Source organism: Canis lupus, chromosome X, assembly GCF_048164855.1.
Source record: "Canis lupus baileyi chromosome X, mCanLup2.hap1, whole genome shotgun sequence".
Lineage (NCBI taxonomy): Eukaryota > Metazoa > Chordata > Mammalia > Carnivora > Canidae > Canis > Canis lupus.
The window spans coordinates 54,359,464-54,385,207 of NC_132876.1; the positions used below are offsets into that span (position 1 = coordinate 54,359,464).

At 37.9% G+C, this 25,744-nt stretch overlaps 1 protein-coding gene across 1 annotated transcript; it reads right to left on the reverse strand.

Moving 5' to 3' along the window:
* Positions 1 to 3,559: 3,559 nt before the first annotated feature.
* LOC140627925 (glyceraldehyde-3-phosphate dehydrogenase-like) lies at positions 3,560 to 5,914 on the reverse strand. Its single transcript, XM_072816509.1, has one exon. It carries the CDS (start codon positions 5,842 to 5,844, stop codon positions 4,846 to 4,848), a length of 999 nt encoding a protein of 332 aa, XP_072672610.1. The 5' UTR covers positions 5,845 to 5,914; the 3' UTR covers positions 3,560 to 4,845.
* Between the last annotated feature and the right edge of the window lie 19,830 nt (positions 5,915 to 25,744).

A 25,744-nucleotide genomic window follows, 5' to 3' on the forward strand; every position in this document is an offset into this window, starting at 1 on the left:
TTTTTTTTTTTTTTTTTTTTTTTTTTTTTAACAACATAATCCCTCAGCTCTTGGGTAGAATCATAGTAGAAGTGAGTTTATTTCTCCATCACATCTTATACTTTCCTAAGTATCTTCTGACATCTGTGTGACTATCAAATAGATATCACATTTATCATATCACACACATCACTAAATGAACTAAATAAATTATCATCTGTTTTTCATTTGTTGCAAACTCACTAGCACAATATGTGAGCCAGGAAATGTATCTTAGAAAGTTACAAATGATAAATAGAATTGGTATATATACAAAGAGAAGAGTTGTTCTCTTATGAAATCTTATCATGTTAAATTTTGGAATCAGAATTTACTTAATTTTATCAGAGGGTATTTTCAAAGGAAGCAATTGGTTTTACAATCTGACTTTTTTCCTAGAAATAAGGAATGAATAGGAATATTCACAGCTTTTCTCAAAACAAAGAAATATGTTACTATCTTTTGAAGTTAGCATATTTCAAGCAAGATATACCCAATTCTGGAGAGCAATGTAGATAGCAGCTTTGACAAAGTAACAAAACACATTTGCCAGTTTCCCAGAAGAATAACATTTCTAGCCATTGTAGAATATTCATAGGTCATCAAAGTTTCAAAGTTTGAGAGTATATCCTTGGGATTCCCTAAAGGCACTTTCTCAAGAGTATGGAATGGAATTCTCAAGAGTAATCCATTTCACTATGTACTTCAAATAATATATTCCCAAACATATAGTTTATCTTTTTTATGAAGACCTAGAAACATTTTCTGACTGAACAGTAGACAATGACTTGACTTGAGATTTCCTCTTTTTAGGATAAAAATTATAGAAAATATGGAAATTTGTATCCCTAGAATTGTTGATTAAATGAAAAACTAAACATTGAGTGACTTCAGGTGAGATGAATTCAATAGGAAATGCTGAGTATAAAATGCCAGGTAACTAGCTGAAAAGGAAAAACAAAATTAAAGGAATTCATGAGTGTGTTGTTGTTGCTTTAATGACTACATTCAATCCACAAAATCAATTCTTTTTTTTTTTTAATTTTATTTATGATAGTCACACAAAGAGAGAGAGAGAGAGAGAGAGAGGCAGAGACACAGGCAGAGGGAGAAGCAGGCTCCATGCACAGGGAGCCCGATGTGGGATTCGATCCTGGGTCTCCAGGATCGCGCCCTGGGCCAAAGGCAGGCGCCAAACCGCTGCGCCACCCAGGGATCCCCACAAAATCAATTCTTGATTTCTTTGTAATCCAGGTGCCTGTATGTTCTTCGTGGTTGACTTGGGACCAGCTCAAAGGAAAACTGCTCTGCTCTTAGTCTTACCTGGTTCACTTTTCCTTCTAAATAAATGAAAACAGATTGAATCAATTATATTCTTACATAACCTACATTTTTCCCATTTTCCCACTAGGACTTCCTGCTAAAACTAGCAAAAAGATAGTAGCAACTTGAAGATCACAATTCTTTGACTTCATCCATTCCACTTTAGCTGAAAGTTCCCGTGGTCACACTTTAGTTTGTACAAAATTTTGTGCACAAACCATCTACTTCAGAATCATTTAGAGAACTTGTTTAAAGCACAGATTCTTCAGTACCTCCCTCCCCAATGATTCTGATTCAGTAGGTTCTAAGGTGGAACCTAAATATATGTGTTTTTTGCAAAGCCCCTTTGTGATTCTCTTCCAAGTAAATTATTTACCACACTTTGAGGAACATTGCTTTATTTAGACAGGAGTATGTCAGGGTGAGAATAGTTGAAAGATTTCTCATTTGAAGTCCTCTCTTTTCCTTGTTAAGTGGATGAGTTTGTCTGTTTTCCTGCTCCTCATCCCATTAGCACACTTTTATATATTCTTCAGTATCTAAACCAAAGTAAAACCTTTTATGATAACTTTTCCCCACCTAGTTGATCATCTTATTTTGAGTCACTAGGGTATCTAGTGCAAATTAATATTATGGTACTCATCACATACTGCAACACTATTTCTTTCTCCTTAAATCTTGGTGTTCTTTAAGGTTTTGTTTTTTGTCTTCCTCTTTCCTTACTCTTTACACATTCCCTGGGCAATATTATCCATGCCATGGCTTCAACTATCACCCATAAAACTGATGACCTTCAAATCTGTACCTCAAGCGCACATCTCTCTTTTAATCTCCAGATCCATAATTCCAGTGGTCTATTGGAGATCTCTACTTGAGTTTAAAGTACCTCATATCTCAATGTCAAAAACTAAATTAATATTCTTCTGTATCCCCTGTCCTTTCCCCAAACCTAGTCATCCTCTTCTATTATTCTAAGTGGTACCACTATGTACTCAGTTGAAGCCAGAAACTGAACAGTAATTCTACAGTCCTTCCCTTCTTCTTCACTCATTCAATACTGTCAGATCTTCTTCTGAGATATTTCTCAAATCTCCATTCTCCATTCTCCCACTGTTACTGCATTAGACAAAAGCTAGTTATTAGAGAATATGAAAGTTTATGGTATAGGTAAGGCTAAACAAAGACATTACTTGGGGAAAGACAAATAGTCATACATATTAATTCTTCAAAAATCTCCCGTGTTTAGGGACACCTGGATAGCTCAGTGGTTGAGCATCTGCCTTTGGCTCAGGGCATGATCCTGGGGACCTGGGATCGAGTCCCACATCAGGATCCCCACAGGGAGCCTGCTTGTCCCTCTCCCTATGTCTCTGCTTCTCTCAGTGTCTCTCATGAATAAATAAGTAAAATCTTTAAAAAAATTTTCCCATGCTTATTCCATTGCTAAAGATGTTGAAGGGATAACTAAAGAGATGGAAGTAGAGAGTAGTTAGGTTAGCCAGATCCTCATGTTTCACAGCACAGATTATATAATGTCTAATAATATATAATGTCAAAGATTAATAAATCAAGAAATGGCAGAGCAGTATGTTAAAAAAAAAAAAAAACACCAATATACAACCAGCCAAATCCAGAACGTGGAAATTTCTTGGCAAAAGTGAACTGAATTATTATTATAAAAAATTAACAGGAAAATTAGATAAAGAGATTGTTACAGATTGCTGGAGATTTAAGAAACATGCCAACATAATTCAATATGTCTATTTTGTTTGGATCTTAAACAAACCAAAAGGTATTTGGGGGAAATTTGAATACAGATTGAGTACCAGATGCTAGTAAGTAATTATGATAAAGATATTGGGATTATGTTTTTGACATTTTCCTCATCTGCTGGAGATACATGCCAAATATATATGAGTTAAAAGATCTGATGTCAAAGATTTGCTTTAAGATACTTCAGGTCAAACCATCTACAAAACTTAACTCAAAATGAATCATAGACCTAGATGTAAAAACCTGAAACTATAAAAATACTAGAAGGAAACATGAAAAACATATTTAAAATCTTAGGTTTTGCAAAGATTTCTTAGAAATGATACCCAAAACACAATATATAAAAGAACAAATTGATAAAATTGACTTCACCAATATCAAAAATTGCTGCTATTCAAAAGATACTGTTAGGAGAATAAAAGGACAAACCAAAAACTGGGGAAAAATCTTTACAAACCATATATTTAATAAGGGATTGTAACAGGATATATTAAGAATTCCTAAAATAAGCAAACTAACAACCCAATAATAAAATGGGTATGAGAAAAGACTTAACACTGAAGGTCTTATTGCTCACCCCTCACACATCTCCAAGAGAGCTTGGAGCCAGTACTAATCATTGTACAACCTCTGGGAATGTTATATTTGATTATTCTTTCTGTTAACAATTGAGGATTTTATTGTATACACTTGGATCAAAGGGCCATGTTACAGTATCTTGTAAGACTTGCTTTTCACAAACGTTGAGACTGATGATATGCACATGATTTCATCATTGGGGTCATGAGTTTTGGTTATTATACCTAGTTGCATATTACGATGTACCTATGGGTGTGACCCTCCATAAAAGCCTTGGACTCAGATTTGAATGGGCTTCACTGTACAGTCTCCACATATGTCCTTGCACTTCACAGCCAGTGAAAAAGTATATACTATGTGACTGCAGATGGGAAAGGATGTGGAAACCTGTGTCTAATCACTCTAATCCACGCAATGGATATCTTGTTCCTATTGCTCTTGCTGTGTATACTTCTTCTGTAAGAAATGTTAACCATGAGTAAAACCTGTTTGAGTCTTGTAAATCCTTCTGTTAAAGTAGCATGCTTGATGGAGTTCTTGAGACCCCTGAGAAAATAGGAATATAATTTAAACAGAAACTTCACTCAAGGACGTATAAGGGTGACTAATAAGTACATGAAAAGTTGCTTAATAACATTACTCATCTGGGAAATACTACATAAGCCACAATGGGATACTATTTGGTACCTATTAGAATGATTAAAATTAAAAAGAGTGATCATTCTAGATGCAGAAAAAGCATTTGATAAAATAAAGCATACTTTCTTGATAAAAACCTCAAGAAAAGAGGGTTAGAAGGAACATATCTTAAAAGGCAATATACGAAAGAACCACAGCTAATATCATCCTCAATGGGGAAAAACTGAGAGCTTTTCCCCTAAGGTCAAGGACATGACAGGGATGTCCACTCTCACTAGTGTTGTTCTTTTTTTTTTTTTTTTTTTTTTTTGGCTGGGTACAGTATACTTTATTGATGGTACATGACAAGGTAGGGCTCCCCAAGCCCCTCCCCTTCCTTGGGGTCTAGGATGTAAATTGGAGGTCAGGAGATTCTCAGTGTGTTGGGGGATTAAGTTGGGGCAGGGACTCCCCAGCAGCTGAGGGCCTCTCTCTTCCTCTTGTTCTTGCTGGGGCTGGTGGTCCAGGAGGCTCTTACTCCTTGGAGGCCATGTGGACCATGAGGTCCACTACCCGGTTGCTGTAGCCGAATTCATTGTCATACCAGGAAATGAGCTTGACAAAGTGGTCATTGAGGGCAATGCCAGCCCCGGCGTCGAAGGTGGAAGAGTGGGTGTCACTGTTGAAGTCACAGGAGACCACCTGGTCCTCAGTGTAGCCCAGGATGCCCTTGAGGGGTCCCTCCGATGCCTGCTTCACTACCTTCTTGATGTCATATTTGGCAGCTTTCTCCAGGCGGCAGGTCAGATCCACAACTGATACATTGGGGGTGGGGACACGGAAGGCCATGCCAGTGAGCTTTCCGTTCAGCTCAGGGATGACCTTGCCCACAGCCTTGGCGGCGCCAGTGGAAGCAGGGATGATGTTCTGGGCAGCCCCTCGGCCGTCACACCACAGCTTCCCAGAGGGGCCGTCCACGGTCTTCTGGGTGGCAGTGATGGCATGGACGGTGGTCATGAGGCCCTCCACGATGCCAAAGTGGTCATGGATGACTTTGGCTAGAGGAGCCAAGCAGTTGGTGGTGCAGGAGGCATTGCTGACAATCTTGAGGGAGTTGTCATACTTCTCATGGTTCACGCCCATCACAAACATGGGGGCATCAGCAGAAGGAGCAGAGATGATGACCCTCTTGGCCCCGCCTTTCAAGTGAGCCCCAGCCTTCTCCATGGTGGTGAAGACCCCAGTGGACTCCACAACATACTCAGCACCAGCATCACCCCATTTGATGTTGGCGGGATCTCGCTCCTGGAAGATAGAAATGGACTTCCCGTTGATGACAAGTTTCCCGTTCTCAGCCTTGACTGTGCCATGGAATTTGCCATGGGTAGAATCATACTGGAACATGTACACCATGTAGTTGAGATCAATGAAGGGGTCATTGATGGCGACAATATCCACTTTGCCAGAGTTAAAAGCAGCCCTGGTGACCAGGCGCCCAATACGGCCAAATCCGTTCACTCCGACCTTCACCATCGTGCCTCGGGGGCGCGCCTGGGGCTGCACCAGAAGATGCGGCTGTCTGTTGGGCGGGGAGGAGCAGAGAGCCTCACTAGTGTTGTTCAATGCAGCACTGGAAGTCTCAGCAATCAGGCAGCAAATAGAAATAAGCATCCTATTTTGCAAAGAAGTCAAACTTTTAATGTGCACAGAGGACATGAAACTCTATGTAGAAAACCTAAAGGACTCCACTAAAACAGTGGTAGAACTAATACATGAATTCAGCAAAGTCATATGATAAAAAAATCAACTTACTGTTATATTTACCAAAGAGGTAAAAGATCTATATAATGAAAAACTATAGAACACTTATGAAATATATTGATTAAGACACAAAAAAAGGAAAAACATCCCATATATATGGATTGGAAGAAAAATATTGTTAAAAGTCTATGCTACCCATAGCAATCTACACATTCTATGCAATACCTATTGAAATAACAGCAAAAATATTCACAAAGCTGAAACAAACAATTCTAAAATATGTATGGAACCAGAAAAGACCTTGAGTAGCCAAATTAACGTGAAAAAGAAAACCAATGCTGGAGGCAATACAATTCCAGACTTAAAGCTGTATGACAAAGCTGTAATCATCAAGACAGTACAATACTAGTACAAAAACAGACACTTAAATCAAAGGAACAGAATAAACAACTCAGAAATAGACCCACAACTCTATGGTCAACTAATCTTTGGCAAAGCTGGAAAGAATATATACTGGAAATAAGACAGTCTCTCCCACAAATAGTGTTGGAAAACTGGACAGCAACTTATAGAAGACTGAAACTGGACCACTTTCTTACACCATACACAAAAATAAATTCAAAATGGATGAAAGAACTAAATGTAAAATAGGAAACTTTCAAAATCCTAGAGGGGAACATAAGCAGCAACCTATTTGACCTTGGCCATTGTAACTTCTTATTAGACTCATCTGTGGAGACAATGGAAACAAAAGCAAACATGAACTACGGAGACTCTATCAAGATAAAAAGCTTCTTCACAGCAAATGAAACAACAAAACTAAAAGGCAACCAATGGAATGGGAGAAGATATTTGCAAATGATTTATCACATAAATGGCTAGTATCCAAAATATATAAAGAACTCATAAAACTCAACACCGAAAAAATAATCCAACTAAGAAATGGTCAGAAGACATGAATAGACATTTCTCCAAAGAAGACATAAAAATGGCTGACACATAAAAAATGGACATTACTCATCATAAGGGAAATACAAATAAAAACTACAATGAGATACCACCTCAAAATAGCTAAAATTAATTCAAGAAACAAGAGATGTTGGTGAGGATGTAGAGAAAGGAGAACCCTCATACACTGTTGATGGGAGTGCAAACTGGGGCAGCCACCCTGGAAAACAGTATGGAACTTCCTCAAAAAGTTAAAAATAGAACTACCTTATGACCCAACAATTGCACTGCAAAGTATTTATCCAGAGGATACAAAAATAGTGATTTGAAGGAGCACTTGCACTCCAATGTTTATCGCAGCTACTATCAACAATAGCTAAATATGAAAAGAACCCAAATGCCCACTGATTGATGAATGGATAAAGAAGATATGGCATATATAAAAAATAGAATATACTCAGCCATCGAAAAGAATGAAATCTTGCCATTTGCTGTGACGTGGATGGAGCCATGTATTATGCTACATGAAATTAAGTCAGCTAAAGACAAATACTATATGATTGCACTCATATGTAGAATTTAAGAAATGAAACAACTGAGCATAGGGAAAGGGAAGGAAAAATAAAATAAGGTAAGAACGGAGAGATAGGCAAACTATAAGAGACTCTTAACCTCAGGAAACAAACAGAGTTACTGGAGGGGTATGGATGTGGGAATTGGCTAAATGGGTAATGGGGATTAAGGAGGGCACTTGTGATGAGCACTAAGTGTTATATGTAAAGTGATGAATCACTAAATCCTACTCTTGAAACCAGTACTATACTATATGTTAACTAACTTGAAATTAAATAAAATCTTAGAAGAAAAAGAAAGACTGATTATACTAACTGCAAGAATGTGAAGGAATTAAAATTCCTCCATTGCATATATAAATATAAAAGTGTACAGTTACTTGGAAAAATAGTTTGGCAGATTTTTAAGAAGTTATACAGACACGTACCATTGCCATTGAGCCATTCCACTTCTATGTGGAGAAGAGAAAAGAAAGCATGTTCAGGCAAAGACTTACACATAAATGTTCATAACAGAATTATTTATAATTGCTAAAAACTGGAAACAATCCAAATGTTTATCAAGAGGTTAATGGATAAGCTAATTATTGTATATCCATTCAATGGACAGGCACTCAGCAACCCAAATGAAAGAATTAAGCATTACCCAACAATATGGATAAATTTCAAAATGAATATACTGAGCAAAAGAAGCCAATCACATATTGTACGTTTCCATTTATTTAGAAATCTAGAAAATGTCAACTAATCTGTGGTGTCAAAAGCCAATCAGTGGCTTCTGGACTGGGGAAAGGGGTGCAGGGAGAGGCAGGAGAATATGAGAAAACATTTTGGAGTAAGGAATGTGTTCATTACTTTGATTATAGTGATGGTTTTTCATGGGTGTATATGTATTTTGAAACTTGTCAAATTGTGCACTTTAAATATATGCAATACACTGTATGTCAATCATACAAATCAAAGCCATGATGAGATACCACCTCACAACTGTCAGAATGGCTAAAATTAAGGAAACAACAGATGTTGGCAAGGATGTGGAGAAAGGGGAACCCTGTTAACTGTTAGTGGGAATGCAAACTGGTACAGCCACTCTACAAAACAGTATGGAGGGTCCCCAAAAGTTAAAAATAGAACTACCTATGATCCAGCAATTGTAGTATTAGGTATTTACCCACAGGATATAAAAATACATATTTGAAGGGGTACATGCACTCAGATGTTTAATAGCAGCATTATCTACAATAATCGTGTTATAAAGACAGCTCAATTATCCATCAACTGATGAATGGATAAAGGAGTTGTGATACACACATGTACACACACACACACACTGGAATATTACTCAGCCATAAAAAGAATGAAATGTTGCCATTTGCAATGACATAGATGGAGCTAGAGTATATTATGCTAAACAAAATATGTCAGAGAAGAACAAATATATCATTTCACTCATATATGGAATTTAGGAAATAAAAGAGATGAACATATGGGAAGGGGGAAAAAAGAGGAGGGAAGCAAACCTAAGGGACTCTAATAAGGGACTCTGATAGAGAACAAACTGAGGGTTGATGGAGGGAGGTGGGTAAGGATGGGCTAAATGAGTGATGGGTCTTAAGGAGGCCACTTGTTATGATGAGCACTGGGTGATATATGTTAGTGATGTATCACTAAATTCTACTCCTGAAACCAGTATTACACTATACCTGGAATTTCAATAAAAATTTGAAAAAAAAAAAAAAAACCCTAATAAATGCCAAGTATGAAGAAAATGGCCCAACGTTACAAATTCCACCTTATCTCCTGTGTTCCCAGCAACCTTGTTTCCTTTGCAAACAACAGAACAAAGGCATAGAGTTTCCAGGCATTGAGCAAGGCATAGAAAAGCTAGACATTGGAACTAAAAGTTACCCTTGATCCCTGTCCCAGAGACTAGTCAGCTAGGGAGATAAAACCTGAAATAAGGAGAAACTCTAGGAGGGGCACCCAGGTGGCTTAGTCGGTCAAGCTTCAGCCTTCAGCTCAAGGCATAATCCCAAAATCCTGGGATGGAGCCCCCTGTCAGGCTCCCTGCTCAGCGGGGAACCTGCTTCTTTCTCTCCCTCTGCTGCTCCCTCTGATTGCTCTCTCACTCTCTCTCTCTCTGCCAAATAAATAAATAAAATCTTTAATTAAAAATGGAAGAAATTCTAGGGGAAAAAAGATGGAAAAGAGTTCTAGATGAAGTAATATTGGCAAAATGTTCATAGTATGTATAGCTGAATGATGAGTATGAGATTTATTATAGGAAGTATTAGCTTAGTATATGAGTTCACAAAGGAACTAAAACCCAAAATATTCTAAAACAATTGCCTACTGGGAATGGAACTGTGGGAAAGAGGAGTAGCCATTCTTTACTGATTAAATATGTACCCAGTTTGTGTATTGCTTTGTTAAAATAAAAATAATTTTGTAAAAAGTCAACATCAGGCATACATTAAAAACCGTTCCTCTTCCCCTATGTAAAGTTACTAATGTATAAATCAGTTCATGATTCATGCAGTAAATTTAGCTATTTTGATAAATCACTTAATTTTTAACAGCTGAATTTTTTAATAAAAATCTAATTCTTATCTGTACAGTTTTGGTAAAAGAAAAGAGGGCAGCCCAGGTGGCTCAGTGGTTTAGTGCTGCTTTCAGCCCAGGGTGTGACCCTGGAGACCTGGGATCCATTCCCATGTCAGGCTCTCTGCATGGAGCCTGCTTCTCTCTCTGCCTGTGTCTCTGCTTCTCTCTTTCTGTGTGTCTCTCATGAATAAATAAATAAAATATTAAAAAAAAAAAGAAAAGAAAAGTATTCTGAGTAGTCAGATATTTGAAAATTGTTAGGCTTTTATTTAAAAATATATAATTTTGGTAGAGCTTTATGAGATGAAAAGAAATGTTGACAAGCTACTTGTACATATTTGTCAAATATCTTGTACTTCCAGTTGAAAGGTATTTTTTTGTTGTTGTATTGTACAACACTATTATCTGTTCTGGCATAATGGGAAGAAAATTTTTTTAAATGCAAGAATTCAAGAAAGGAAAAAATATCCTCACGCTTCCTTTTCTTGTCATTCTATTTTGGGGAATCCTTATCCACCACAAAGTAAAGTTTTTAAGAATATGAATCTTAAAGGCTATGAGTTTGAGAAACTGGGTTCTGATGACTCAGAAAAGAGATTCTGAATTCATAGTGAGTTTGAAGCAATTGCTCCAAGTGGTATTCTAACCAACTAAAGGAATTAGTTTCTGATAAACCTAGGAAGGTAAGAACACAGGAAATGCCATATTGGATTAAGTCAGTGACTCTGAAACACCAAGGAATATTTTGGTTGGAAAAACCTGTGCTTTCCTCCAAAGTGATAATCTCAAAATATTTTTCAAAACACCTAGAATTCCTAAAACATCCTTTTTTAAAATTTAATTAGAGATCTGCTATCAGTGAATTTTCCTAAATCTTTCTTTGATCTGTTTGTAGCAGAGTCTGTGCCACGGTGTTCAGGGCATAAACTGCAGTCAAACAAACCTAGGTTGGAATCTTAGGTCTTGGACTAGTAATTTCTCTGAGCCTCATGTCATCTGTAAAATGTAGATAACTAGTTACTTCACATGTTTATTGTAAGTATTCAATTAGAAGATTCATGTAAATCATTGAGCATAGGGCCTGACAATCAATACATAGTAAGTCAATGTTATTTTGTTATTTTCAGCCTGTACGTTTTCTTGGTGCTTCCAATTAGCATTAGGTACATTCTATTAATTCAAAGAAAAATTGTTTTATATAATAAAGGCTGAGCTTTACAAACGTGAGTCACCCACATGGCATGATTTTAAGAGCATCAGGAAGCATCTAACATCCCCATTCCCCTTACCCCCCACATAAATACAGCACACTCTTCTACTTACTCTCATGCCACCAATAAAGCTCCATTTCCTCATTGACTTTGGTCAAAATTCACGTGAAAGTTTACATGTTGCTAGAGTGGGTACTTCTGGACATTTAAACAATAGATTGAAGAGTCTGAGGCTAATTTTGATTCTCTGGGGAGGAAAGGCTAGGCAAGGCACTGAATGGAGGAGAGTGGGACAAGGAGTACCACTACCAGGGAAATGGAACTTTTTCCTCCTTTATATCATGGCTGGGGAAGCTATTTAGTGGAATGCTCTGTTTCCCCAACAGGCAGGATATTAAGAATCACCTTAGTCATTTTTTAAACAGACTCCCAGGCCCTTGCCCTAGGATTTGATAAATCTAGGGTAGGGGTTAAGGAATCTGAAGGGTTAATGAGTAACCAGGTATTCTTAAGACCTGCCAAATCTGAAAAAAACAAAAAAAACAACAACAAAAAAAACTTTACAGTTTAGGAGCCCAGGCTTTGTAATCAAACAGCATCCAGTTTTAAATATAGCTCCCCTCCTAAGGATGACTGAACATGAAGTTAATCACACTCGACCTCAGTTTTCACCTCCGTGAAATGTTTGGAGATTAAATGAATTAGTGTGTATAAGACATTTGTCTCACAGTACATATTGAAACAATAGTTTGCATCATTATTATTATTGTGTTTTTAGTTTCAATTCATTTATATTTATATATGAAAGCTTAGAGTCTCCTGAGCAAGGTGCCAAGTGGTCCATGATTTTCTAGAACTTTTTGTTTGCTTTCTAACATGTCTTTATCATTGAAGCTAATTAGAGTAATTAGCATTGTTATCCCGATTAGCTGTTGTGGGTCACTTTTTAAACCTTTATGTCTTATCACATAAATTAAGAATTCAGAGTATCTGTAAACTTCTGTTCAGACACTTCACCACAGACACTGAGGTCATCTGACCCCTGAAAGTTAATTTTCCCCAAAGCTGTAAGATTTTCAGACTTTAGACTTCTGAGTTCCAACCTGAAAAGTCCAAATAATACTGCCCTTTAAGTTATAGTATAGGGAGGCTTTGAAAGAGCTTCAGATGGGAAGCCTGGGTGGCTCAGCAGTTGAGCATCTGCCTTTGGCTTAGGACGTGATCCTGGAGTTCCAAAATCAAGTCCCACATCGGGCTCCTGCATAGAACCTGATTCTCTTCCCTCTGCCTATGTCTCTGTGTCTCTCAGGAATAAATAAATAAAATCTTTTAAAAAAAAGAGCTTCAGAGATTGGCTTCTAGGTAAGAAGGGAACAGGGTGTCAGAGAAACAGAAATGGACAGAGAAAGACAATGCAAGGAAAACATCAAAGACATACTAACAATAAAAATACCGTGAAAAAAAGAGACAGTTTGACAGTGCCAGATAGAGGAAGGGAAAGGGTGAGTACACACAGAGACAAAGATGGAGAAAGCAGAGACAGAAAGAGCTAAGATGTAGGAATAGAGAGGGGCAAGCACAGACAGAAAGAGACCAAGACATGTGCTGGAATGACAGCTTCTCTTTATTAATGAAAGTAGGCTTCATTTAGGGAATTTCTATCAAAGTTGAGGAAGAAAAAAATTCATTCATCCAACACAATATAAAAATAATTACTATAGAAAAGGCACTGTTAGTCATTATGTGTAAATACAAGCATTCCATCCTCTCAGTGGGAAAAAAAAAAGTAAGGCAGAATGTGATAAGCAACATTAAAATGCAAAGTGCTTCTAATACTAAAGAAGGAAAGAATGCATTTATTTGAAAGGTGGAGGAGGCAGAATTGCAGCTGGACCCTGAGGGATGAAAAAGGATTTGACAGATGAAGGGGAAAGAAATTTTCAAACAATGGGAAGGACATTAGTGAAAACTTTAAGCGAGAGAAACAAGGGACTTGCTCAGGAAAGAAGGAATGGTATAATTTGGCCAAAGTTTAAGTTATACGTAGAGGAATAGTAGAAGAAAGCTAAAAAAAAAAAATCATTTTATGTGTGGGAGGAGGGCTTGAAGGTAAGATTGAGGAGCAAGTGAGGGTTTTTGGACAGGGGAGTAACAAGTCTATGGGTAGGAAGAATTAGGAGGAGGGATACTGGAAGCCTGTAAGTGAAGATGTGAAGGAGACTGTTGCTATTATATGTTCAGGGAGGTGAGGCCTATCAAACTATCTCCTGAACAGCCCTTCCTCTATGTTCCTTGGCATCCTAGTCCTTGCTACTTGGAGCAGCAATGGTCTGAAGTCTTAACTGCAAGTAGAGGATAAAGTCAAGGGAGAAATTCAAGACAACCCTTAGGTTTCTTCCTTCCTTCCTTCCTTCCTTTCTTTCTTTCTTTCTTTCTTTCTTTCTTTCTTTCTTTCTTTCTTTCTTTCTTTTGTTCTTTCTTTCTTTCTTTCTTTCTTTCTTTCTTTCTTTCTTCTTTCTCTCTTCTTTCCTTTCTTTCATATTTTATTTATTTGACAGAGAAAGAGCACAAGCAATGGAAGCAGCAGAGGGAGAGGGAGAAGCAGGCTTTCCACTGAGCAGGGAGCCTGATGCGGGGCTGGATCCCAGGACACTGGGATTATGACCCCAGCCAGAGACAGATGCTTAACTAATTGAGCCACCCAGGTGCCCTGACACTTAGTTCTAATTGGAAGGATGGTAATGTCATTAACAGAAATTGATTTGGAGGAAAAATGTTTATTTTCTGATATATATGTCAGATACACTAGTGTAACATTTAGATGATGTGGAGGAGGTGATAGAATTCTGGATCTGGGGACACCTGGGTGGCTCAGTAGTTGAGCACCTCCCTTCAGCCCAGGGGGTGATCCTGGGGTCCCGGGATCAAGTCCCACCTTGGGCTCTCTGCATAGAGCCTGCTGCTCTCTCTGCCTGTGTCTCTGCATCTCACAAATGAATTAATAAAATCTTAAAAAAAAAAAAAAAAGAATTGTGGATCTGGACATGTGGAGAGTTTGGAGGTGTAAAGCCTGGAGATGGATTATGATGTATTCCAGGAGATTGAAATAGGCTCTACAGGAAGAGATCTTATATACTTCCTTTTAGTCCTGAGTTCCTTATTGATCATGATTCTCAATAGTAGATTTAAATTAGTTTACCTTTCCACTTAATTGTCATCTGTACCTCTAAGACACCCTTGTAGACCCAGAGGGAAAAGAGAGAGAGAATTAATAGACAGTCATAAGTTATAGGCAGTGAGATGGAATGGAAGTGTTCTTTTTTTTCCAGGAGAGCATGCCTAAATAGTTTACTCCAACTGATGACTACAGAGTAATAGCAGATGGTGTAATGTTGTGCCCAAGATCGCGAATCCAAGAAACCACCAAGGAGCCCACACCGATGCAAACACACGAGGGTTTATTTACAAGCTCAAGCTTGGGTCCAAGTATAACCGACACAGTGGAGCAGGGACTTGGACCCCCGAGGTGGGTTTTAGCTTAGTTGTAAGGGCTGGTCTAGGGGACCTCCAGAAAGGATGGAGGAATTTCTCAAGTTCCGTTTACATTCTGATATGGGGCCTTCAAGGGCATTGAGCTCTGTTCTTATTCTAATAAGGGCTTCCTGCCCTTGGCTTGGGCTCTGTTTTTATTCTAATATGGGGATTTCTAGGACATTAAGCTGTAAGCTGTTTTCTTCCTGTAACTGAAGTAAGGTAAAGTTCAGCTCTTATTCACAGGGGCCTGGGATGGCTGTACTTGTGCTAACGCTGAACTTAAAGTGGAATGGCCTTAATTTTCTCGGCCTCCACAGTAAGAGTACATGTGGCAATGTGAAATGGCTTTGTGTCTATCACTGCTGTCCCATTTTGTTCCTGGAGCTAGGAAGAGGGTAATCTGCTAATTTTGACAGAACTGATAGGACTAGTTAAAATGGCTGAGGACTGAGTGAAGTAAGTCCATCGGAGAAGGACAAACATTATATGTTCTCATTCATTTGGGGAATATAAATAATAGTGAAAGGGAATATAAGGGAAGGGAGAAGAAATGTGTGGGAAATATCAGAAAGGGAGACAGAACATAAAGACTCCTAACTCTGGGAAACGAACTAGGGGTGGTGGAAGGGGAAGAGGGCGGGGGTTGGAGGTGAATGGGTGACGGGCACTGAGGGGGGCACTTGACGGGATGAGCACTGGGTGTTATTCTGTATGTTGGTAGATTGAACACCAATAAAAAATTATTATTTTTTTAAATTTTTTATTTATTTATGATAGAGAGAGAGAGAGAGGCAGAGACACAGGCAGAGGGAGAAGCAGGCTCCATACACCGGGAGCCCAACGTGGGATTCGATCCCGGGTCTCCAGGATCGCGCCCTGGGCCAAAGGCAGGCACCAAACCGCTGCGCCACCCAGGGATCCCCCAATAAAAAATTATTAAAAATAAATAAATAAAATGGCTGAGGACAGAACCCAACTGTATCCACATGGGTATTTGTTTCTTCCTTAAAGAACTCCTTAGCCTCAGCCCTTTATAATGTGGAGTAGGTAGGTTATTTACTGTGAATATAGAGGGGGTGAAGCTAGATGCAGAAACACTTGCCCATCTAAGGAACTGTCATCACTTACCTTTCACTATAGTATCTTTTATTTCCCTCCTCTTTTGTTCTATTGCAAATGTTTGCTTTCCCTCCATCCCCAAAACCCTTAATTTTTGCTCCAACCACATTCAGTCTAAAGTATCCCTTAAGCACTTAAAAATGTATATAGCTTTGTCCTTTAAAGTATGTAGACTCCAATAATGCGGAACAGTGTCTGGGTCTTCTGCAGGTAACCTCTTTCATTCTGCCAGCTATTGGATACCTTGAAGCAACTGATCTAGTGCAGGGGATATAACTGTTAAAATATATCTAAATGACCTGGGGGAGCCTTTTCAACATACAGATCCCCTCGCCCACTCTATGATTATAATTCCTTTGGTTTTGAAGGTGGAACCTCCAAACATACGTATTCCTCCTTTGGTTTTGGAGGAATACATATGTTTAACAAGCTTCTTGAGTGATTCTTATTCACATTAAATGTGTTAGCAGCAAATGGAATTATTTCCATCTTGGCCTTTTACTACAATAGTTGGGCCCTGCACACCTTAGGTGGTATTCCCTAATTATATTAACATAATCAATCAATTTAGTAAATGTAAGATTCACAAAGGGGAGCATGTCAAAAGGCATATTCTAAGGCTTTCTCCTATAGCAACTCTATCAAGATCTTTGAGAACAGGCCCTAGAATCTGCAGTTTTACAAATATCACAATTACTTGCAGTATACAAGTTTGCAAACCATACTTTGAGGAGCACTGCTTTAAGTCTGGAAAGTTAAAATTGGTTTCAGTTGCCAACAGCAATGCAGTTTGTGTCATAATGGAAAGAGAAGATAGATCTGATTGGCTATTGAGTCCCTATAGTTAAGTAAAACAAAAAAGTCATTGTTGGAGTCTCAGCTTTAGTAATGTACTGACTTATGGTTACAAGCTAGGTAAATGAGGTCAGATGACAACTGGAGAAACTGCTAATTGATTAAACTTAGTCTAAAGTCAAGCCACCTACTGGCAGGCACAAGTTGTTTTTTGTTTGGTTTGTTTTAGAATACGGATGAGGGGAATAGGAAAGATTTGAAATATTAGAGCTTTTCTGCTGAGTTCTCAAGCCTCTGTTCTTGTTTATTTCTCTCATATCTAAAGTAGTTTCCTCTGCAACAGTGTCAAAATTAACTCCTGAATTATTATTCATTGTTAAATTATGTTAAAAATGCATTTGAAATTTAAGAACAAGCTGTACAATGTAGACACTATGTAAAAGGTCACTTAAACTTTTTTAAGTGAGAGATATTTTTTCAATGATATTTGGAAAATGAAGGAAATGTTTGTATTTGTCATACTGTGTATTTTGTGAAACCATCTCATTATTTTATATATAGTGAAGTGTCCTTCAAGTGTGAAAAGCCAGTAGAGCTGGTTGCTTTTCTATTAATGGAGGAGTCGGAGGGCATAGATCCTCCTGGAAATTAAACTGAGTTTGAGATGTCACATATACTGTGGTTTTCTATTGTAATTTACATCTTTCACTCCTAATTATTACCAAGGATACTGTCTCCTCTTTCAGGAGACTAGATGGTAAGCTTTCTAAGCGCAGGCACCTTGTCTCAGACTTCTTGATAGGCCTTTATCTAGTACAGGACTGTGCACATAGTAGACTTTCAATAAAGATTTAACTTACATGAGAGTAATGAAAGGATTGCACATGTCTACTCCACTTATGCTTAGTTGTAGTTCTAAGACATAGAGCACCATGGGATAAGGGATGGTATGATTTTGGCAAATGTGCCCAGCAGTTGCTATTTATATTATGCACACTTAAGCTGTGATATTTAGAGTTGATTATAGTCCAATCATTATTAACAAAATGGTTGAAGAACTAAGAAAATGAGAAGGCCTCATTCACAAGAATTAAAGAGAAGGAATCATCTTTATGCTTTATAATAATGAAACTAATATCCATAGTCTTCAGTGTATGAGTCATAGAAATTTGAATGTCTGCCAATTTCTACAATATTTGTGTAGACATGAATTATCTGCTACCTAGCTTTATGAAGGTTATTTCAGATGAATCTGTGTATAAGTATACTAGGAGTAAGGAAGAATTATTCCCTATGTAGACTGCTAGGCACAGAAGTAGAGCCATTCATACATAAAAGACAGGATTTTGACTTGACATATAATGATATTTCATAAAAAGCAGATATGTTAGATTTTTTTGGTCTTATTGATGCTTCTACTTTAATAACTGCCACTAAAGTAAACAAAGTAACTCTCACTGTTATAAAAAAAAAACTATAAATTTGTACTTTGCTGTACCTACAACCATAAATCTGAAATAGAAAGGTTGATGGTAGCCACCACTTGTATGAAAAAGAAAAATGCAGTTGTTGGCTTCCTAAAACTTGTAAGAAATAGGAAGCATTATGCAAATTAGTTAGACAGGTATATATTTAATAGTTTTGTTTCATTCAGCCATCTGAAAATTTCTCAGAATTCTTATCAAATATCTGCTTGTATGTTGATTTCAGTTATTCTCTGATAAAGTACTCTGTAGGTGAACCCAACCCCACTCACAAATATCAGAACCAAGCTTTGGTTGCAGTAACAGAATAGGCCAGAGAGGAGAGGATGGTGCTGAGAATCTAGAGAGACTTAAAGGTGTCAGGCAGGCAGGAAGGCAGGCGATCTGGAAAGTTCCCAGAAGCAGGCATTAGGAAGAGGCCCAGACACTTAAACAGAGCCCAGCTGATATGTTGAGGTACAGACTGGCCAATAATTAGCATACAAGGGGTCTTGCAACAGATGACAAGGAACAAATCATCAAGATAATATTCAAAGCAGACAGAACCTAACCACAAAGATAAAACTCTAGACATGGATTCTAGGTTAGGCATGTAGCTAAGACTGGTTATAACAAGGAAGAATGTCAGAATGAGATCTAAAATAAATATAGCAGTTCTCATTAAGATTAGGATTTCAGGGACACCTCGGTGGCTCAGTGGTTGAGCATCTGCTTTTGGCTCAGCTCATGATCCCAGGGTTCTGGGATCAAGTCCTGCATTGGGGTCCCCAATGGGAGCCTGCCTCTCTATGCCTATGTCTCTGCCTCTCTCTGTGTGTCTCTCATGAATAAATAAACAAAATCTTACAAAATATATTAGGGTTCCAGAACTGGGGATGAAGTGGAACTCATGACTTCAGCTATTGGAACCACTTAGCTGTTGGAGTTCTAAGCTAGACACTAAGATTAGTGTATTTCTGTGCTAACTTTGTTTAGATAGATACTTGTTGCCATTCCCCAACATAGAGGAAAATTTAGTTTAAATGAATATTGCAACTTGCTTATACAATTTTATCTTACAATGTGTTTTGTTACATATTCATTCAGCAAACATTTATTGAATGACTATTATATTTCAGATACTGTAGTTTACCAAGATGAATAAAACAAAACCATTGACCTTAGAAAGGTTATAGGTTCATGAAGCAGCAGCATCTAAACTGATTATTACATTATAGTATGCTAAAAGCACAAGGAATAGAAGTAACTTCCATTCATTCATTCAGTCAACCAAATGCATTGAGTGCCTTCTATTTTCCAGGCACTAGTCTGAAATACAGAAGGTATAGACTTGTAGTGTTACAAAAAGCTTCCAAGAGAAGGTAAAACTTGATTTGAATCTTTTAAGAAGTAAGCAGGTAAAAGGATATGGTAGATGGTATCTATTATTCCCTTCTTATATACAAACAAAACCTTGAATCTTTTGAGGCAGTATTGTGTCTATTTAAAAACTATATACTTCTTTATAAACCATTCTAGGTATGAGTATCAATGCAGGTAAAAGTCTTTTGGATGGGGCTTTGTTGAAAATTTTTCCCAATGAAAGTGAACTTAACTGGCAGGTATCTTAATACTTAGAATGCAGATATGAATCCTAGAGATGGAATTATCATCTTGCAGCAATGAGCACCAAAGCCTCATTATAATAATGGTAAAATAAAAAGATAGTAGAAGTCTCAGTCCCTGCTGATATCATGCAACTTCTATTTCATTTGGACTTTTGTTCAAGCCATTGTAGTCACGTTTCTATTATGTCCCATTAAACATAATTCAAAATAATAAAAAAAATACTGGGGTATGGGAGTAGAGAGTTCAAGAACTTCTCAAGCCTAGGAAACAATGGCATTTAGTACGAAGGTGTGGAGTAAGAAGACTCCAAGTTGAAGAAACTGTAAGGAGACCAAACTGGTTGGAATTATGAAGGGAAAGTAGCCAGAAATGAAGTTGGAGAGGTAAGGAAAGACCAATTCCTTGTAATCCATATTAAGGAGTGTGAGCTTTGTTGTAAAAGCAGTGAACAGTCTCTTGTGGATTTTTAAATGACCTACTATTTGCATTTTAGAGAGAATATTTTGGTAAAATATTTAGGTATGTTTAGAAGAAGAGAGACTGATAGCAGGCAGAATAGGTAGGAGATTTATAATCAAACAGTTGATGAAAAACCAAAACTAAGGTAGTAGAAGTGAAAATTGATAGACAAGATTGGAGCTACTAGTTATAGGTTTCTAGAAAATATTCCAAATACATCAAGGAGGTAGAATAAACATGGATTGGTGTGTGAATTTGAAGGGAAGAATATCTTAAAGATGATTCTCAGGTTTCTTTCTTGGGTAACCAGATGGTTCACTAAGATAGTCAATACAAGGGAGATGATGGCTAAGTAATTATCCAAACTCTGATATCTCTGATAACAAAGGCAATTTTATGTATGTTTTGCCAATTGTGAAAGTATCTCTCAGAAGTAGTGATAATACAACTTCAACTCTTAAAGATGACATTTATATAAACTTACTAATCTTAAGAATTTCCTAAGTAAATTGAGATAGAGATAGTGTTTTATCTTCACATAATACCATATTGTGTTGTTCTCTAATATTTCTTAGAACACTGTTACAAAAAAAAATGTAAAAGCAAAAATAAAAAACAGCTACATTACAGGAACCATACTAATGATTTTTTGTTTGTTTCTTATTTCAGTCCAGTTCAAAACTCCATAAGGAGAAAATTATGAATGGAAAAGAATAAGAGGGAGAAAAATGTGCCACAGGAGACCTTTAGCAGGTGTTATTTTAATGTGTCTGACATAGCTCTGCATAGTTTTACACCTTTATGAGTTTATTGCAATAAAGGTGGCAGGGAGATGCAGGCATTACTGAGTAATGATATGATGTTGAGTTTTACTTGATACTTCCATTAAAATATTTTCAAAAACTCTGGGCTCTTTTAATCCAGCCTAAAGAGTACTCACATAAAAAGTTCTAGCTTTGGCAAAAGGGTTCAAAATTATTCCCTTTCTCTTCCATCTAGATGTTCTATCTTTAGTTTGGCCAAGTCTGGATGAAAGGCACTTGTTATCAGCTTGTTTACCTAACAGTGAAAACAGTGATGTCCAAAGTTTAGTAACAATGACTGGAAAGAGTTGGTTGCACTCAAATTTCTGTATTTGATTGCATAAACCAGGAACTTGTATTTGGGCAAAGTGACTAAGGAGTGGTAATCATTCATCCCATCTTTTTTTCAATTTAAGATTTTACTTAAATTCCAGTTAGTTAACATACAGTGTAATATTAGTTTCAGACATATAATATAGTGATTCAACACTTCCATGCAACACCTGGTACTTATCACAGGTGCACTCTCTAATCCCTATCACCTGTTTAACACGTTCCTCTACCCATCTCTTTCTGGTAATAATCAGTTTGTTCTATAGTCTGTTTCTTGGTTTGCCCCTCTCTTTTTTCCCCCTTTGCTCATCTGTTTTGTTTCTTAAATTTCACATATGAGTGAAATCATGTAGTATTTGTCTTTGACTGACTTATTTCACTTAGCTAATACTTTCTAGGTCCATCCACTTCATTACAAATGACAAGATCTCACTCTTTTTATAGCTAATATTATATTGTGTATATATCTTTATCCATTCATCAGTCAATATACACTTGGGCTCTTTCAATAATTTAGCTATTGTAGATTATGCTGCACTACTAGGTATTTACTCAAAGAATATGAAAATACTAGTTCAAAGGGATACATGCACCCCAATGTTTATAGGATCATTTATCCCATCTTGATAGGATTTGGCTTATTGCTACTGGCTTCTGAATTAAATGAATATAAAGGGGGCAGTTAAAAGACTTAGAAAAGCTATTGTTGCTACAGATGAGCTGCTGCTATTCTCCAACAAGGAAGACTGCTTCTAATACTTGAGAGGATATTGGTTTGAGGGAAAAAGATATTTATGGAATAACTAGGCTCCTATAAACTAGACATATGGATTAGGAAGTGTTGACTGAGGTCATTTGAGCTTTATTGGCATTTCAAAGGAAACACTGAAGAAAGATTGCTTTACAAAATTTAGTTTTTGGAGACTATGCTCTTAAATTTGTGAAGCACTCCCTGAAGTAAAATCAGACATTAGGATAGTATTTGCTAAATTATCATTTCAAGGCCTAGAGACCTAGGCATCAAATGTATTTTTAGTTATTTGTTTAATTCACATCTTTCTGACATGGTGCTCATTAGTGGGGGAAAGTGTAAGTTCTACACTCTGAGATTGGGTAATAGAACACTCAAAGGGAGATTTTTTTCCTGATCCTATGTTATATTCATTTTATACCCAGAAGAACAAGGACTGATTTAACTTTTAACTTTTCTCTTTCTCTAACACAATTTTATCACAGATGGTTTTCATACAAATGTGTGATTTTTAAAAATTTACCCCAATTATTATTTCTTGTTTTCATTTCCCTAGGATGCTTTTCAGAATCCCAAACTATTTTAATTCTAAAGCAGATTAGTTATATATCAGTACAGAATCAAACACCATTCAGAAAGCTAGAAATGAAATGATTATATATCCACAAAGACATCAATGTTTTAAGGCCAGACCAGGTAGAGAGGTAGTAGCCATAATGGCAGAGGATCCACACTATTGCCACTTTGCAGGGAAGCAGGAAGGTACAGGAAAAAGCAATAATACCTTAAAAGGAGTATAACAGGAAAAGAGAACAAGAAATAAAGCTGAACTCATAGAAATAGCTTCTAATGTACTTTTTATTTTATTTAAAGGCTTCAGAGTGCCAACTGACATTTTTACTAGGAGAAACAGTAAATAAAAGGTATGAATAATTTTTATTTACATGTACACTTTATACCCCAAATATGGAAATCAGCCCAGTTGAGAATGAGCATGCCAAACTGCAACATCAATGAATTCAAAATTAACTGGACAAAACAAACAAACAAAACAAACAAACAAAAAAAAACCAAAATCAACTGGACTGTCAGTCCACTTTGAAAAAGTCTATTTGGTTCAAAGTCATGTTATTTGCCCTTATAAGAAGCAAAATAAACACAGTATTTTAAAAGAAAGTTGTAAGATGACAAAGCTTTAAGAATTTGACTTTGACAAGTTTGAGAATTAAAAAGAAAATACCCAACGTTTTTTAAAAAAACATAATATGTAAGTGTTATATTATTTTTAAAAGTCTGAATCAATGGCTACTTTATTCAACAAATAATTATTGAACACCTATGTGTCATTTGTTATGGGTTACATAGTAGATGTGTTAAAAATGAGAAACAGGCAGGATATATTTCAGTCTCAGGAGAGGAATCAGGAGATACCAGGGCAGACTATTAGGTGATATTTTAGGTTAAATGTAGCCTTTAGGCATCTCTTATATCCTACCATTTAAGTGACTACCTACATAAAGACCTGTTCTACCCCACATGGTGGAAAATAGAGGCCCAGAAATGTCCAATTTTTGCCTCCCATTGTTAGATAATGCAGTCATGAAGTCTCTTGAATCCTTTATGCTTTTTTCTAGAGCCACTAGTAGCTTTATAATTGTGCTTGTGAATTGGCTTTCTGACATTGAATTGTAATCCAAATTTTGTAACTCTGTGGGAGAGAGGACTGTTTCTGATTCTTTCTTTTGAGGTGAGTTTTTCCTTCTAGTCATTTTGCTAGACTCAATGCAGAGTGGCCAAAAACAAGTTGTACTGGAAAAAGGAGAAAAAGAGAGAAAAAAAAAGAAAAAAGAAAAAAAAAAAAAAACGGGGGGCGGGGAGGGAGGCGGGGACAAACAAAAAACAAACAACAAAAATCAAAAAAACAAGGGGGAGTATCCTCTGATTCTATATACTGTAAATCCCTCGACTTCCCCTGGAACTTTCCAGTGCTGCTTGGTCAAGAACTTGCTTTTCCCCTGTCCTTCTAGCTGGTCTTGTGGGGGAGGGGCCTGTGCTGATTCTCAGGTGTTAGCACTTGGCGGAGCTGCTCAGCCCCCTGCCTGGTGCACGGCTCAATGGGGGTTGTTTATCCTGTGAGGCCCCAGGAGTAACAACAACAGTGACAGCGGCCAGCTCCCCAGCCCTGGAGTCAGCTCCCGCAGTAACTACCGGAGCTCTCAGTCCACAGGGGCCTGGATGCTCCGGGGCGGGGCGCTGATCTGCACAGCTCGGGACCGCCCATTGGCAGGAGTGTCCTTGCTGTCCTGTGCCCTCCCGGCCTCTGCCTGTCCTGGGGGAAGTGCCGGATCCTGGGCTGTGTCCCCCGGCGCCCTGGGCTCCGGGGCCTGCGCTGCTGGAATCACGCTCCAGGGCTGTGCAGCTCCCTCAGCGCGGAGCCGACTCTGAGCTGCTCTAGGGCCCAGCCGTGCACTCGCTGCAGCCCTTTAGGGAGCTAGGACGCGGGGTGTGGCGCGCTCTCCCCGGGACGCAAGTCCTCTGTGTCCCTGGGAGCCTGAGGGCATCCTCGACCCTCCTGGGATCCTGCTCCAACTCCCTGCAAGCGCCTTTCCGTCCGGGAAGATTGGTGAAGCTCCTGCTTCTCCTGGACGGGGCTTTCCTGTCCTGGGGGCACTTGCCGGGCAGCCTTAGCTCAGCTCCTGGCGGGGCTCCTCCCCCTTGGATGCCTTTTATTTATTTATCGCCCCCCCCCCCCCCCCCCCCCCCCCCGTCTTCCTACCTTGATAGAAGTGTGAACTCTTCTCACTGTAGTATTCCAGCTGTTCTCTCTTTATATCTCAGGCCGAATTCGTAGGTTTTCAGGATGATTTGAAAGTTATCTAGGTAATTTGGTGGGGACAGGTGACTTGGAGATCCTACTCTTCCACCATCTTGCCCCCTCCCCATTGTTAGATAATGAAGACCATAAATACATAATTTTAATTGAGAAATTGATGAGTCTGAATAAAGCTTGCATGCTTAAAAAGTACTGCAATCCTTCACTTTTCAGTATTCTTATGATAAAGCCCACAATGGCCACTTCCTTAGTATATCCCCCAGGAACTGTTAGCTTGTACTTTAATTGTTTTCCAATAGACTTTATCTTTTAGAACATTTTTAAGTTCACAATGAAATTGAGCAGAAAGTACAGAGACTTCCCATATATCCCTTGCTCCCACACATGCATAGCCTCTCCTACTATCAACATCATGCACCAGAGTGATATATTTATTACAATTGATGAACCTACATTGACACATCATTATTACCCAAAGTCCATAGTTTGTATTAAGGCTCACTCATGGTGTACATTCAATGGATTTGGACAAATGTGTAATGACATGTATTCACCATTATAGTTTCATGCAGAATAGATTCACTGCCCTAAGAATCATCGGTGCTCCTATTCATCTTT

Bases quoted from the DNA above. Each gene is read 5' to 3' on its own strand.
- LOC140627925 (XM_072816509.1), bottom strand. From the start codon at position 5,844: ATGGTGAAGGTCGGAGTGAACGGATTTGGCCGTATTGGGCGCCTGGTC.